Source organism: Papio anubis, chromosome 6 (genome assembly GCF_008728515.1).
Source record: "Papio anubis isolate 15944 chromosome 6, Panubis1.0, whole genome shotgun sequence".
NCBI classification, from domain to species: domain Eukaryota; kingdom Metazoa; phylum Chordata; class Mammalia; order Primates; family Cercopithecidae; genus Papio; species Papio anubis.
The window spans coordinates 53,511,040-53,525,771 of record NC_044981.1 but is presented as its reverse complement, the minus strand read 5'-3'; the positions used below and the strand labels follow the sequence as shown (position 1 = coordinate 53,525,771).

At 35.5% G+C, this 14,732-nt stretch overlaps 1 protein-coding gene across 1 annotated transcript in view; it reads right to left on the bottom strand.

Moving 5' to 3' along the window:
• Window positions 1-393: 393 nt before the first annotated feature.
• Window positions 394-14,732, bottom strand: part of LOC116275296 (protein FAM83B) — a 96,391-nt gene continuing 82,052 nt past the window's right edge. The window contains exon 5 of the mRNA XM_031667139.1: window positions 394-3,658. Within this exon, the coding sequence (XP_031522999.1) occupies window positions 1,357-3,658 (2,302 nt within the window). The 3' untranslated portion in view covers window positions 394-1,356. The remainder of the gene's footprint in view (window positions 3,659-14,732) is intronic.

Sequence of the window (14,732 nt, the reverse complement as noted above, 5' to 3'; positions counted from 1 at the left end):
AGTTAAAGTCTCTGGAACAGATATGGAGCTTATACTTCATTACTGTAAGAAAGACAAAGGGTATCTTATAATCTGAATATCATCCTCAAATCATGGACGAACTAGCCCAGTACAACTTTTCATTTTCCCAATGATATTCTTACAAAAACACTATGCAGTCATATAATATTTGGCACAACTTAAAGAAGAGCAAGACCTGTAATCCCAGCACTTTGGGAGGCCGAGGCAGGCAGATCATGAGGTCAGGAGTTCAAGACTAGCCTGGCCAACATAGTGAAATCCTGTCTCTACTGAAAATACAAAAATTAGCCAGGTGTGGTGGTGTGCACCTGTAATCCCAGCTACTCAGGAGGCTGAGGCAGGAGAATTGTTTGAACTGGGGAGGCAGAGGTTGCAGTGAGCCAAGATCATGCCACTGCACTGTAGCCTGGGAGACAGAGCAAGACTCCATCTCAAAAGAGAAAAAAAAAGGAGCAAGAATTTTCGCAAGAAGGACCCCTTCGCATTGTCATGCCAATCTGACAAAAATTTAGGCAGAAATTTACATTTCTAAAAGCTTTTACACAAAAGAAAAAGGAGGGGGAATCCATTCAGATTTTCTAAATTCCTACTGGTTTGTTCTAAATGTGAAGTAAGGAATGACTATAAAAAATCAGCAGCCTATGGGTAAGAGGGGGACAGCTCCCTGGGTCCAGTGTAGAGAGAAGCACATCCCAGACCGTTTTCAAAGGCTTAGGAAAATAAATTCCTACGAATGTCATTCTACTACATGAGGCTGATACTTTGCAAACACTTCAGGCAAAAAAAAAAAAAAAAAAAAAAAAAGTTTAAAAGGTACTGCTGTTGCCCAAACAGCTGTACAATGCAACAGAGAAAAATTAATATTAATAAAATATAACAAGTTATCCTGTAGAATTTAAAGTTAATCTTAGAAAAAGGCTTTGTCCCATTTGCTTATATTTTTGAAGATATGAAAATATTATAAAGACATATTATAAAGGGTTACTGAGGGTAGTATGACCTTTTTAAAAGGAAATGGTTAAAATCCATACACCATACATCATCCACGAAAGTTTCTAAGTAAGACTTAAAATCTTCAGTCTAAAGAAAATGATTTAAATACACCTGTTATTTTTACCATTACCACTTACAAATCATGTGTTTACAGAGAAATTCTATCTACAGCAGACCCTAACTTTATCACACAGAAAAATAACTTTATACAAGGACACTGGTAAACATAGATATCATACCCATAATTCTGTCCTTAGGAAAATCTATTGGCATGTTACAAAGACTGTCCACAATTTTCTTGGGACAAATATTTATAGCCTCATTCATTTTGCATTTCAATAGCTATTTATTTTTGTGTATAAAGTTTCCAAACTTTTGCATAAATCCTCGAAACTTGTTCTCATTGGGTTGATACGAGCGATAAACACCAGTGTTGTAATTAAGCATTGGACTAGACCTGCCATAACTGTTGCTCACAGTCGCAGATTTTATTTCTGGGCGATTTATACTGGTATTTGGCATGTTGCTTGTTGGCTGAATAGAGCTCTCAATCTTACAAAACGGCTCAAAACGACTGTAAACACGCCTATCAGTTGAATGAGATCGTAGAAGCTCATTGGAAGTTGGCCTTGGAGAAGAAGTTGGTCTTCTTTCAGGAGTAACAACTGCATTAATCTCCCTTGAGTCTCGGTATTGGATCTGTTCAGTGTTAAATCTTGGGGCAGAGGCATCTCCTGCTCTTTCCAACAACTTGCTTTCAACTGGACCTGGAGAAGGTGTTCTTTTATTTTCATCTGATGGAGCATTTATCTCTTGAGATGGACTAATTGTTACATCTTCCTTACTCTTGTGGATGCTGCATTGAGAATTCAATGAGGAAGAATGTTTTCTTCTAGGAGATGAATCAACTTTTGTGTCTGATTTCTTTGGTTTTTGATTTTCTTCACCCTCAGAAACTAATGTGTCAGAGCTACTACACAATCTATAAAAGGCAGGTGCTTTATTTTTGGATAGATTTTCTTTCTTATCTGGGGTAAGGCTAAGTAATGACCTTAACTTCTGAGACCCCTTCTTCAAAAAACTTGGGGAACCCTTAACTTCCTTCTTTGAAGTGAGTTCTTTGTTGGATTCCTCTTTATTCACATCAAGTAAAGCAGCAATGGAAATTGACTTGGTAGTAGTGCTACTTGGAGGGTTTTCCTTGGTGACTTCCTCCTCATCCTCCTCCAAGTTATGAGTCACGTTGTGCATGCTTTTAGAACTTTTCAGCAAATCTTCTTTGGGCTTTTCTGGTTGTCTAACTCGATTCCTGGTAAGTGTACTATATACATAATGCTTACTATTTCCAGGATCTAAGTTGGCTCTTGAGTTGTCAAATAATGGGAAACTTCGCCTTTTAAGTAGATTCTCAGTCTGTTGATTCTTTAGATTTTCTGTCTGCTTATTTACACACAAGGTTGTATATATATAGTTATTTGATTCAGTATGGCCATTTGTAGTTTGGTTTAAGGCTACTGAGTGGTTTTCAGGAACCTGCAAGGTGTGCATTTTTGGTGCCTCTGACTGCAATGGAAGCTTGGGGACTGATTCTGGCAAGGGTTTGTCTGTCAAATGCTGTACATTTGTAGGGGTGTCTGGGACCTCTTTAGGTGTCTCACTTCCCTGAGAACCAATGATAGTTGAATTTGAGGAGCCAGTTGTACAACTGTTAACTTCCTTTTGCTCAGGTAAAGAGGGTTTAAATACTAAAGAGGAACGAAGCCGAGAATGAGTATAAAGGGCATTGGCCTTCAAATTCTCAGGATTATCATAGCCCTCAAATCGGTCACCTAAAGCTGATCCATTTGAGTCTGGTATAGCTTCTGAATGATCATTTAAGTAGGATTCAATTCTCCAGTTACGTAGGAATGACTTTGTGGTATGTTCAAGAGTTGGCATTCGTTGTTGCAAAAAGCGGATATGGTTATCTGTTCCATTAAAAGACCTCCGAACATTTGAATTCCTGTCTGCAAGATTTGTTGTTTTTCTCTGTGCAAGCCGATTGGCAAAACTCTGGGCGGGTGCGTTGTGGTGGCTTGCATAGCCTTCCCGTGATGAGGACGCCACACTGAGACTATCAGATGGCTTTTTCCAATTACCAGGTGGATTATTGGTTCTATTCAGAGCTCTATTAAGCAGGAGGTATGGCACTGTTTCCGGCTGTTCCCCAGCATAACTATGTCTTTTCCAATTTTCATTTATCTGACTGGGTTGGAACTGACGTATTGTGTTTGGACCATTAAAGTTTGGAACAAAATGAGGTTTGTATCTGTGACTTCTTATGTTATATTTGTCATGTTCATTTAAAGTATATATCCCTCTGTTTTTGAAGTAACTAGAATCTAGTTTATGAATCTTGTCTTGTCTACCAAAAAGGTTTCTTTGGCTGGAAACAGATGCTAATGAAGAAATCGAATGCTGGTAAGTGCCATTTTCCCAGAGGGCTTTGCCATGCTTCACCCTTGCTGATTCTTCCTGAGCAAATGAACTGGGGACACAGGATCTGGCATAGAGAGTTCTAAATTCTTCATCAAAGGACTCAACAAGTTGTCCTGTAATTATCTGAACCATGCTGAGGTGAGCTTTCTCAAATGACCACATATAGCTGGGGAAAAAAAATGGAAAAATTTTAATCATTTAAGTTAAAAGATTGATAATAACATATAGTTCTACTAGAAAAAGTAAAACTTAATGACTGAAATATGTTTTTGTACTTTTCTTTGACTACCATTATTTAGAATATTTACCATCATTACATGCACTACATGTCTTCCCATCCTCATATTCACATTTTAAATATCAATGCAACTCAAATTATGGCTTTGAATTCACTACTTCCCAGAAGTCCAAAGAAAAACTTGCTGTGCATTTTCAAAAGCAATCTGTAGATTCAATGCAATTCCTATCAAAATACCATCATCATTTTTCACATAAGAAGAAACAATCCTAAAATTCATATGGAACCAAAAAACAGCCTGCATAGCCAAAGCAAAACCAAGCAAAAAGAAGAAATCTAGAGGCATTAAATTACCTGACTTCAAACTATACCACGAGGCTATGGTTACCAAAACAGCATGGTACTGGTGTAAGAATAGGCACATACACCAATGGAATAGAATAGAGAACCCAGAAATAAAGTCAAATACCTACAGCCAACTGATCTTCAACAAAGCAAACAAAAACATAAAGTATGGAAAGGACACCCTATTCAACAAATGGTACTGGAATAATTGGCAAGTCACATGTAGAAGAATGAAACTGGATCCTCATTTCTCACCTTAAGCAAAAATCGACTCAAGATGGATCAAAACCTTAAATCTAAGACCTGAAACCATAACAATTCTAGAAGATAACATCATAAAAACTCTTCTACACATTGGTTTATGCGAAGAGTTCATGACCAAGAACCCCAAAACAAATGCAACAAAAACAGAGAAAAATAGATGTAACCTCATTAAACAAAAAAGCTTCTACACAGCAAAATAATCATCAGAGTAAAGAGAAAACCCACAGAGTGGGAGAAACTATTTGTGAACTATGCATCCCACAAAGGACTAATATTCAGAATCCACAAGGAACTCAAATTAGCTAGAAAAAAAAAAATAATCCCACCAAAAGTGGGACAAAGACATGAACAGACAATTCTCAATAGAAAATACAAATGACCAACAAAAATACAAAAGAAAATGCTCAACATCACTAATTATCTGGGAAATGCAAATTAAACCCACAATGAGGTACCACTTTACACCTGCAAGAATGGCCATAATTAAAAAATCAAAAACTAATAGACACTGGCATGCATGTGGTGAAAAGAGAACATTTTTACACTCCTGGTGGAAATGTAAACTAGTAAAACCACTATGGAAAACAGTACAAAGATTCCTTGAAGAACTAAAAGTAGAACTACCATTCACCCAGAAATCCCACTATTGGGTATCTACCCAGAGAAAAAGAAGTTGTTTTATCAAAAACACTTGCACATGCATGTTTATAGCAGCACAATTTGCAGCAGCAAAAATATGGAACCAGCCTAAATGTTCATCAACCAACAAGTGAATAAAGAAAATGTGGTATATATATACCATGGAATACTACTCAACTATAAAAAGGAACAAAATAATGGCATTTGCAGCAACCTGGATGGAATTGGAGACCATTATTCTAAGTGAAGTAACTCAGGAATGGAAAACCAAATATTGTATGTTCTCACTTATCAGTGAGAGTTAAGATATGAAGATGCAAAGTCATAAGAATGATATAATGACTAGAAGGAGAGGGTAGGAGAGGGGTGAGGGGTAACAGATTACACATTGGGTACAGTGTACACTGCTTGGGTGATGGGTGCACCAAAATCTCAGAAATCACCACTAAAGAACTTATTCATGTAACCAAAAGCCAACTGTTCCCCAAACGCTAAAGAAATAAATAAATAAAATAGAACATTAAAAAAAATAAAGAAAAACTTGCTGTGTATTTTGCAAGTATACAAAACTTTGTGGCATAAAAACTGATATTATATTTCATATATACCATCTTGGCAGAATGCAGTAAAGCCAGTGTTGGAGAAAAAGTCGAGAGGCCTGGCTTCTGCTGAATTGTAGACACATGAGCTTGGGCTTCACTTTCCTCGTGTCCAACGTAAGGATACGGACAGCATAATAGCTACAATGCCTTATAGCTCTAACATGATATAATGTAAGATACAGCTGTGCTAATGCATTTATTTTAAGAGTCTATAAGTTTTCAGACTGCTATCTCTGTGTGGTTTACTTAATAAGTGTAATTTAGGATGCCAAGAGCTGTAAACAGGATTTGTGGCCAGCTGCCTCAATCATTAAAGAGCAGACTTCACTGTACTCGCTGTACACAGTATTAGTAAATGTAGGCCTCAGAAACCATGCCAGTCAAAATGGCAATCAAGATCTTTTAATATAAAATACAATTTTTAGGAAATTAATGTTTATATGACTTTATAGTATTTTATGGAAGCTCCAATTTCTTTCCTAGAGTTTAGAGGTAACAGCTATCTTTAAACTTCATATCAAATTTTAAACCTCATTTTTGAAAATCTAATGATTTAATACACAGTCTCTGAGCTGAAAAATAAATTATGCTATGCATCAAGTAATGTATATGACACAATGGGGATTAATACAAAAGAAAAAAGAGACACTCTCCACATTGAAGCATCTTATTTCTATAAAGGGGACAAAAAATGCAGAAAAAATAATTAAAATAATGTGCAAACATTTAAAATATATAAAATATTACATATCACACACAGGAGCATGTAATTTAAGAAACTTCTTATTTGGATATGCTTAATTTTATCTAGCATGCCTACAGGAAGCATGATATAGGAGGAATATTGATTATGCCACTGGGCTGACTTAAAAGAAACGGTACAAAAGTAAGTAATTAAATAAATTTTCAATCTGACTAAAGGTATGAATACAAAATATTAGAAACAGCAAGTAATGGAATGAACAGTCAACTATCAAGTATGAGGAAATCCATGAAGAAAGTGAAGTTTTGCAATATTTTGATAAATACTAGATTCCCAGTTCAGACACAAAAGATGTGGGAAGACAATTTGTGTGGAGGGAGTAATATGGAAAAGGGAAGAATGCAGTAAGGGTCATGTTCTAGCTGAACACAGAAAACATACTATATATAGCTGGAGCAAAGAAGCCATATAAGAGACTGATGAACTAGTGGGGAAAATCTTGAAAACAAAACAGAAAGTTTGATTACATAGAATTTGTTTCCAAATTTGGATAAATTATAATAGAAAGAACTGTCTGAGGAACTATTTTTTTCCAGCAGCTATTTGTAGTACTATTGCAGTATAGACTTAAAAGAGCCCAACCAAAGTAGAAATTGGAATAATGAGTGAAAATGTTGAGCCAGTAGTAAGAAGAAAGAACCAAAAGATGTCATGTCAAAAGAATATCTATACGTTATTAAATAAAAACAACTTCCAAGTGTTGAGGTTAGGAAACTGAGAAGATACTGGTATTGATGAATGTGTGGCAATTGGAAAAGTTTCCCTGGTATAGTAAATCAGAAAATAATATTGTAAAAACATTTCAGGCAACAGGAAGAAAACCTACAGACATGCTTTGGGGCTTGGAAATGAATCTCTATGTTCCTCTGTTATCATAGGTGATTTCTATGCCATTAACTACCAAGTCTGTATTGTCAGTGCTGACCTCTTCCTCATCTCTGGAATCAGTGTTCAATCTCTACTCAAAATTTTAGTGGGCCTTGCAAACCTAACATGTATGACTCGTAAGTTGTCATCTAGCACTCCTCCTTCCCTGACCTATTTCTTCCCTAGTATTACTTATTTAAGTCAGTGACTCAACCATCTTTCAGGTGATCAAGACAGGAAACAAGCAGCCATCTTTGAATACCCTCTTTTTCAGAACCAAAAGGTCCTGTTGACTCTGCTTGCAAAACCTCTCACAAATCAATCCTATCCCACTATCACCCTAGTCTTAGCATTATCAGCTAATTTGACTCTTAGCATCCTCATTTGCTCATTTTTCAATCAACAGAACAGCAGAAGTGATCTTTGCATAAAACAAATTGGGCCATGTCACACTTCCACACAGCACTTTCTATTTTGTTTAAAAAAGAATTTAGACTCCTTACCTGGCCTAAGATAATTCCTCCCCTGCTTGTTTTCCAATTCTACTACGGATAGCTCTTCCCTTGATTAATGTGGTCCTACCATATTGGCCTTTCTGCTTATCCCCCAGATATCTACTCCAGGATCTTTTATCTATTGTTCCCTCTTCAATACATCTCTTCTCTCTGACAGTCCTGGGCTGACATGCTCTTAGAATACATCTATGATCACTCTATTCAAAGTATCCATCTGATTATGCTTTATCATATTCTCCTGATTTCATTTATGCAATACCCCATTACCACTATCTGACATTTCATTGCATGTTCTCCCTTTGTTAATCATCTATCTCCAATGCCCCACTAAAATAAAATTTAGCTCAACAATCTTGTATACCTTATTTAGGACTGTATTCCTAGGTGCTAAGAATGGTGCTTGGCATATTGTAAACACTTAAAAACATTAGTTGTAAATAAACAAATGACAATATAAATGAATTATTAGTTTCAAAATCAAATAAGACTAAAAGGCAAAGATGTTTATGTTGGTGGAAAACTTAAAAGGTTTACATTAAATCCGGATTATCATGCATGTTTATTTCTTTTTCTTCCCTACACACTACTAAAAAGATAGAAAAGGGAAAAGGGAAGTAGCAAGTGAAAGTATTTAATACAAGTTTAGAATAGAGAAATCTGATGGAGAAGTGGTGGCTGACTTAAAGGAAGTTTGCATGAGGTGAGCACCAATGAGAATAAGCCAGGTGGGCCCAGCAGAATCTATGAATTCAACATTGGATCAAAAGGTAATAAAAATGGTGGGTTAGAAAGGTCATGAAAATAGAGAAACAGGAAGATTGACTGAAAGTCCCATACAGAGCAGTTGGGCCTCCAGGTTTCCTACTCTTTCCTTTCCCATGAAGCACTCCTTGTTATGCCTTTCAGAAATCCTAAGGTTTACTTTAGCAGAAACCAATCCAGAGAAAGTCTGAACTCAGAAACTTTAAACAACTCACGACTGGGATAAAGGTGAGCTAAGAATGAGGCTTTTCAGACCCTCAGCTCTCTTCCCCATTCTGCTTCTAGAGTATCTTCAGTTAGGATCATATTCTGACTTCGTTCCAAATTCCATCTCCTTTGACAATCTTTTGGAGAAAGAGATTATTCTCTGGAAACATTGAAAAACCCCAGATAAGTGATGTTTATATTGATAGTTAGGGATCCTCCTGTAAAGTTGCCAGGACCCCAGTCTATCATTCAGCTGTAAACTCAAATGTTGATAAGCATTTCCCCGCTCAGTTTCTAATCAGCTTTACAATCCCTCGTTCTTAAATATAAACACATAGCAAAGATTAACAGATGAATAAAGCAAGTTTCAAAGACAGCTTATGAAGCTTAAGAGCTTAGATGCAATCAGAGATCAAAACAAACTGGAAAATGGCACCTAGAAGAAACAGACACAAACCACAAATAAAAATACTTCCCAAAACACAAACACAAGGTCAGTAAAGTGGCAGATTAGAAAGTTACAGGCTCTACTTACCCCAGAGAGACACTAAGTGAACAGCAATATGTGAAACAGAACACCTCTGTGAAACGCTAGAGACTAATTGCAAAGACAGAGCACCCAGAACATTGTATTCCAGCCAAACAGGTTGGAAAACCTGTGATGTTTGGCATGCTCATTCCTATTCCTCCCCCATATGGTATAGCATGAAGCAAACAGAGGGAAACTTTTCTCCCAGCCCCCAGATTGGGGGTCCTCCCTCAGGATGGAAACAGAAGAGTAGACTATGGATCATAATTCTGGCTTGTCTTCAGTGCAGCCCAAGAGACTGGCTTCTATCTTGCCTGAGTGCTGGTAGGATTGGAACCAGAGTTTAGAAATCATTGAAAATAGAGGTAAGCAGCATGTTAAACCTGCAGTTCCATGGGCAGACACCAAGGGAACAAGAGGTCAGAAAAGATCTGAAAGGTCCTAGAATCTGCGTCTGGGCTGAATGATAAAGTTCTTCCCCCAAACAAAGACAGTTCATAAAGACTGGGAGAGGTGACTGATTATTTTTAAAATGCCTGAATACTAGTAAAACATTACAAGGCATATGAAGAAGCAGGGAAACTCAGCCCAATCATAAGAAATAAAATAACACTCCAGAAACTGACTCCAAAAAATCACAGATCTATGAGCTGCCTGATAAAATATTTAAAATAACTATTATAAAAATGCTCAATGAGCTAAAAACAAACAAAAACTAACAAACAAAAACATCAACAACACACACACACAGACAAGTAAACAAAATCAGGAAAATGATATACCAATGGAATATCAACAAAGATAAACTATAAAATAGAACTAAAAGGAAATTCTGGAACTGAAAAATAAAATAACTGAATATTAGAAGGATTCAACAGCAGACTTGATCAGGCAGAAGAAATAATGAATAAACTTGAAGACAGGTCATGGATATAATTGAGTCAGAGGAGCAAAATGAAAAAAAAGGAATGAAGAAAAGCAAAGATATACTAAAAAATTTATAGAACTACCAAGCTTATCAATGTATGCATTATGAGAAGCTCAGAAAGAAGAGAGGCAAAGAAGCGGATAACTTATTTGAAGAAATAGTGGACAGAAACTTCCCAAGTCTGAGGAAAAAAAAAAATTGACCTACAAATTTTAAAGAACTCAAACTGGGATAAATTCAAAAAGAATTTATACCAAGACACATTATAATCAGACCTGTTTAAAGTCAAAGACAAAGAGAAAGTCTTGAAAGCATCAAAAGAAAGGTGATTTGTCACTTACAAGGGAGCTACCATTAGACTATCAGCGACTTTCTCAGCAGAAAGTTTGCAGGCTACAATGAAGCAGGAAAATATAATCAAAGAGCTATGAGAAAAACACTGAAAACACCAAAAATCCAGCAAAACTGTCCTTCAAAAGGAAGGAGAAATTAAGACTGTCCCAGATAAATGAAATCTGAGAGTTCACTATTAGATCTACTGTACACAAAATGCTAAAGTGAATCTTTTAAGTTGAAATAAAAGGATGGTAGAGAGCAACACAAAGCCTTATAAAAATATAATGTTCTCCAGTAAACGTAAATATGTAAACAAACGAAGTGACTTCTACTGTTGCAGATGTGGTTCGTAGAATTTAAATGTGAAAAATATGAAAAGTAACTTTAAATCTGTGTTCATTGCTATACAATATATAAATATGTAATTTGTTGCAACAGTTATGTAAAGTGAGGAGTAGAGCTACAAAGGAATGGAGTTTTCATATGTGATTGAAGTTATCAGTTTAAAATAAAATGCTATAACTTTAAAATGTTTTATGTAAGGCCATGCATGGTGGCTCATGCCTGTAATTCCAGCACTTCGGGAGGTTGAGGTGGGCGGATCACCCGAGATCAAGAGTTCAAGACCAGCTAGCTAACATGGTGAAACCCAGTTTCTACTAATACTACAAAAAATTAGCCAAGCGCGGTGGTGCACACCTGTAATCCCAGCTACTCAGGAGGCTGAGGCAAGAGAATAGCTTGAACCTGGGAGGCAGAGGTTGCAGTGAGCCGAGATCGCACCAGTGCACTCCAGCTTAGGCAACGAAAGTCAAACTCCGTCTCAACAAAAAAAAAAGTTTTATGTAATGCCAGTGATAACTGAAAAGAAAATATTTTTAGAATATACGCAAAAGGAAATGAGATGATAATCAATGTGTATATGTGCAAAAACAACAACAACAAAACACAAAAAACTTCAGTAAAAGAGGGAAAGAAGAACAAAGAAGCTAAAAGACATACGGAAAAAAAATGACAATAGTAAGTCCTTCTCCATTAGTAATTAGTTAAAAGGTAAATGAATTAAATTACCTCATTGAAAGACTTTAATTAACTGAATGGATTAAAAAGAACAGTATCCAAATATATGCAATCTTTAAGAGACTCACTTTTGATCTAAGGACACACATAAGCTAAAAGTAAGAGGATAAAAAAAGATATGCCATGCAATTGGTAACCAAAAGAGAGAGCAGGAGTTGCTATAAAAATATCAGGAAAAACAGGCTTTAAATTAAAATAAAAAAACTTACAAGAGATAAAGAAGAATATTATATGACGAAAAAGGGGTCAATTCACCAAGAAGATATAACAATTATAAGTATTTGTGCAGCAAACCTCAGAGCTCCGAAATATACAAAGCAAACTTTAACAGAATTGAAGGGGACAGACAGCAACACAGTATTAGTAGGAGACTTCAATTCTCCACTTTCAATAATGAATGCAATGAGACAGAAGATGAAAAGGAACACAGACAACTTGAACAAGAGTACAGACCAACAGCACCTGACAGACACATAGAGAACACCTGACAAAAGCAGAAAATATACGTTCTTCTCAAGTACATATGGTACATTCTCCAAGATAGACCACAGGTTGGGCAAAACAAACCTCAACAAATTAAAGATTTAAATCACACAAAGTATCTTATCCTGATTGCAACAGAAAACAACTAGAAATCAACGGTACAAGGAAAATTGGAAAATTCACAGATATGTGGAAAGTAAACAACACAACTTTGAATAGCCAATGAGTCAAAGAAGAAGTCACAAAGGAAATTAGAAAATATCTTAAGACAAATGAATATAAAAACACAAGATATCAAAATTTATGAGATGTAGCAAAAGCACTCTTAAGAGGGAAGTTTATAGCTGTAAATACATATATTAAAAAAGTGAAAAGATCTCCTCTGACTTAACCATTACCTAGTCTATGCATATGATAAAATATGAAAAATATGACCTATACCATATGTACACATATTTCTATCCATAAAACATTTTTTTAAAAGCTAAAAGATATCACGCTACAACCTAACTTTATGCCTCAAGAAACTCGAAAAAAGAAAAACAAACGAATAGGGAAAAAAGGGAAATCCTGACAGGTTCAAGAAAGAAAAAATGGCTGCATGAAAAAAATGTGACTAATAAAAATTGTTGAAACTTCTCAGCAGCAACTTTGATTACGGGGCAATACCTTACCAATCTGGAGGAAAAATGGTTCAACTTAGAGTTCCATCCCAAGTTAAGCCATAAATGACCTAGAATTATAAATTTTTTAAACTTAAAAGTCCTTGAGCAATTTTGGGAGAAAAATGGAGACTTAGAAACAAAATGATGAAATATGGGATTTAAGAAATCATGGATCAAATCACTTAGAAATATGAAAAATATCAGGCCCCCAGGTGTGCTTCCAATTTAAGGACCTGCTAGTTCAGATGGGATGTCATAGATGGTTGGTTGTAACTGAGCATTTGGGAAAGTCATTCATGTGTTGCAAAATCTGTGTGGTCAACTGGAGAAAAAAGTAGCAATAAATAAATAGAAAACAAAGACAATGAATAAAAACAAAATGGCCATTATTAACTTGGTTTTGAAAAAAGAAACATATATCACTCTATGGCTCATCAGTGATCCATTTTGACAAAGTTTCAATAATGTAGACCTGGACTTCTCATTTAACCAAAAACTGTGATAACACTATAATGCAGACAAAAAGGAATAGTAGGTAGGAAATACAATTCTCCAAAAATAAAAAGTCAAGATAACATATGAAATTGGTAAATCAAACAAGAATAGCATAATCATGTTATTTAAGGGATGAAATAAATATCACAAGAACCAACTAAAAGAATTGAGCAACTGCATCGAGTTGGCTAGAGATGGAAAACAAAAATCACTGTTTTGTACTGCATATATTTTAGTAATATTTGGTTTTTTTAAAAAGTGTACAAATATTTTGATGGATAAAAAAACTAACTACTCCCAGCTCCACTAAACACACACTGTCAGACATTAGTCATGAAGTTGACTTAAAAATTCCGAGTTCCTGGCTGGCAGCTTAAATAAGTCCATCGAGTGTAAATAGTTGCAGCATGGACCTCAACTGTGATGATTTTTATGTGTGGTTAAAAATGGAACCTGAGAGGTGCCAACATCAGCCAACTTGTCTTTTGAAAGTAACTTTTTTATCGAGCTCATGAGATTAAAAATGAAAAAGCCTATACAATTATCTCTCAGTCTGATTTATAGACAATGGTTTATCAAACATTCATCAATGTTAGTATCATGTTATGGAAAAACTCCTCATGCTTTCCTGATAAAGTCATCACCATGTGAGTGAGCTGCCACACAATGTGTAATTGTGGAAAATACAGATTCTGGGCCTCTCCAGGAACGGGAGCAGTTTAGAATCCAATGATATCCCACGGCAAAGAATACTGAATTAAAGAAGAAGGCATTTTCAACTCGCCTATGAGGAAAACAATAGCAATACTAGAATATGAGGGACAAAGGCAGTTTTTAAACCAAAAGGAAATTCACTTGTAAACAAGCTAGTTCATAACTAGTTCATAACTAGTCTACCACATCCTGTTCGAATACTGTTAGCAATAGGAAAGGTCCACGATAATGTCAAAAAAATAAAAAGGACAATGATTGACAACTATGAATTATTTAAAGAAATGTATTTAAAACGAACTTGAGATAACACAGAGGGTGTTAGTTAAGAGTTGTGATGAATTTTTATAATCCATGGTCCTAGGAATCCCATAGTTACTATCATAAATAGTAACTTAAATTCTGCCTCTGGCTTCTGATATAGACAGAGAGATACAGATATATAATTTTTTTTGTCATTGTTGTTGTTTGATTTTCCCCTAAATTAATCAAAAGTAGCTCAGCTACACTCATTGCAACACTAGGAACTACTAATATCTAGTGGCAGCAAAACAAAGTTGAGGTAAATTTACTGTCAAAGACAATCTTAAAACTTAAATAATAACCACAGAAACTATTAATTGTGATGAACTTAAATAACAATCATTCTATAACTCAAGTGAACTCTCAATTTTAATTAAAAGTTCAATTAAAACCTCTCTAAAACCAAGTGGGTCTGGACAAATATATTCACATATAATGAATCTTTAAAAGGACTCACTAATTTCAAGCACTAGTTGTATTTTCTCTCTTAATATGTTTTCATTTCGAA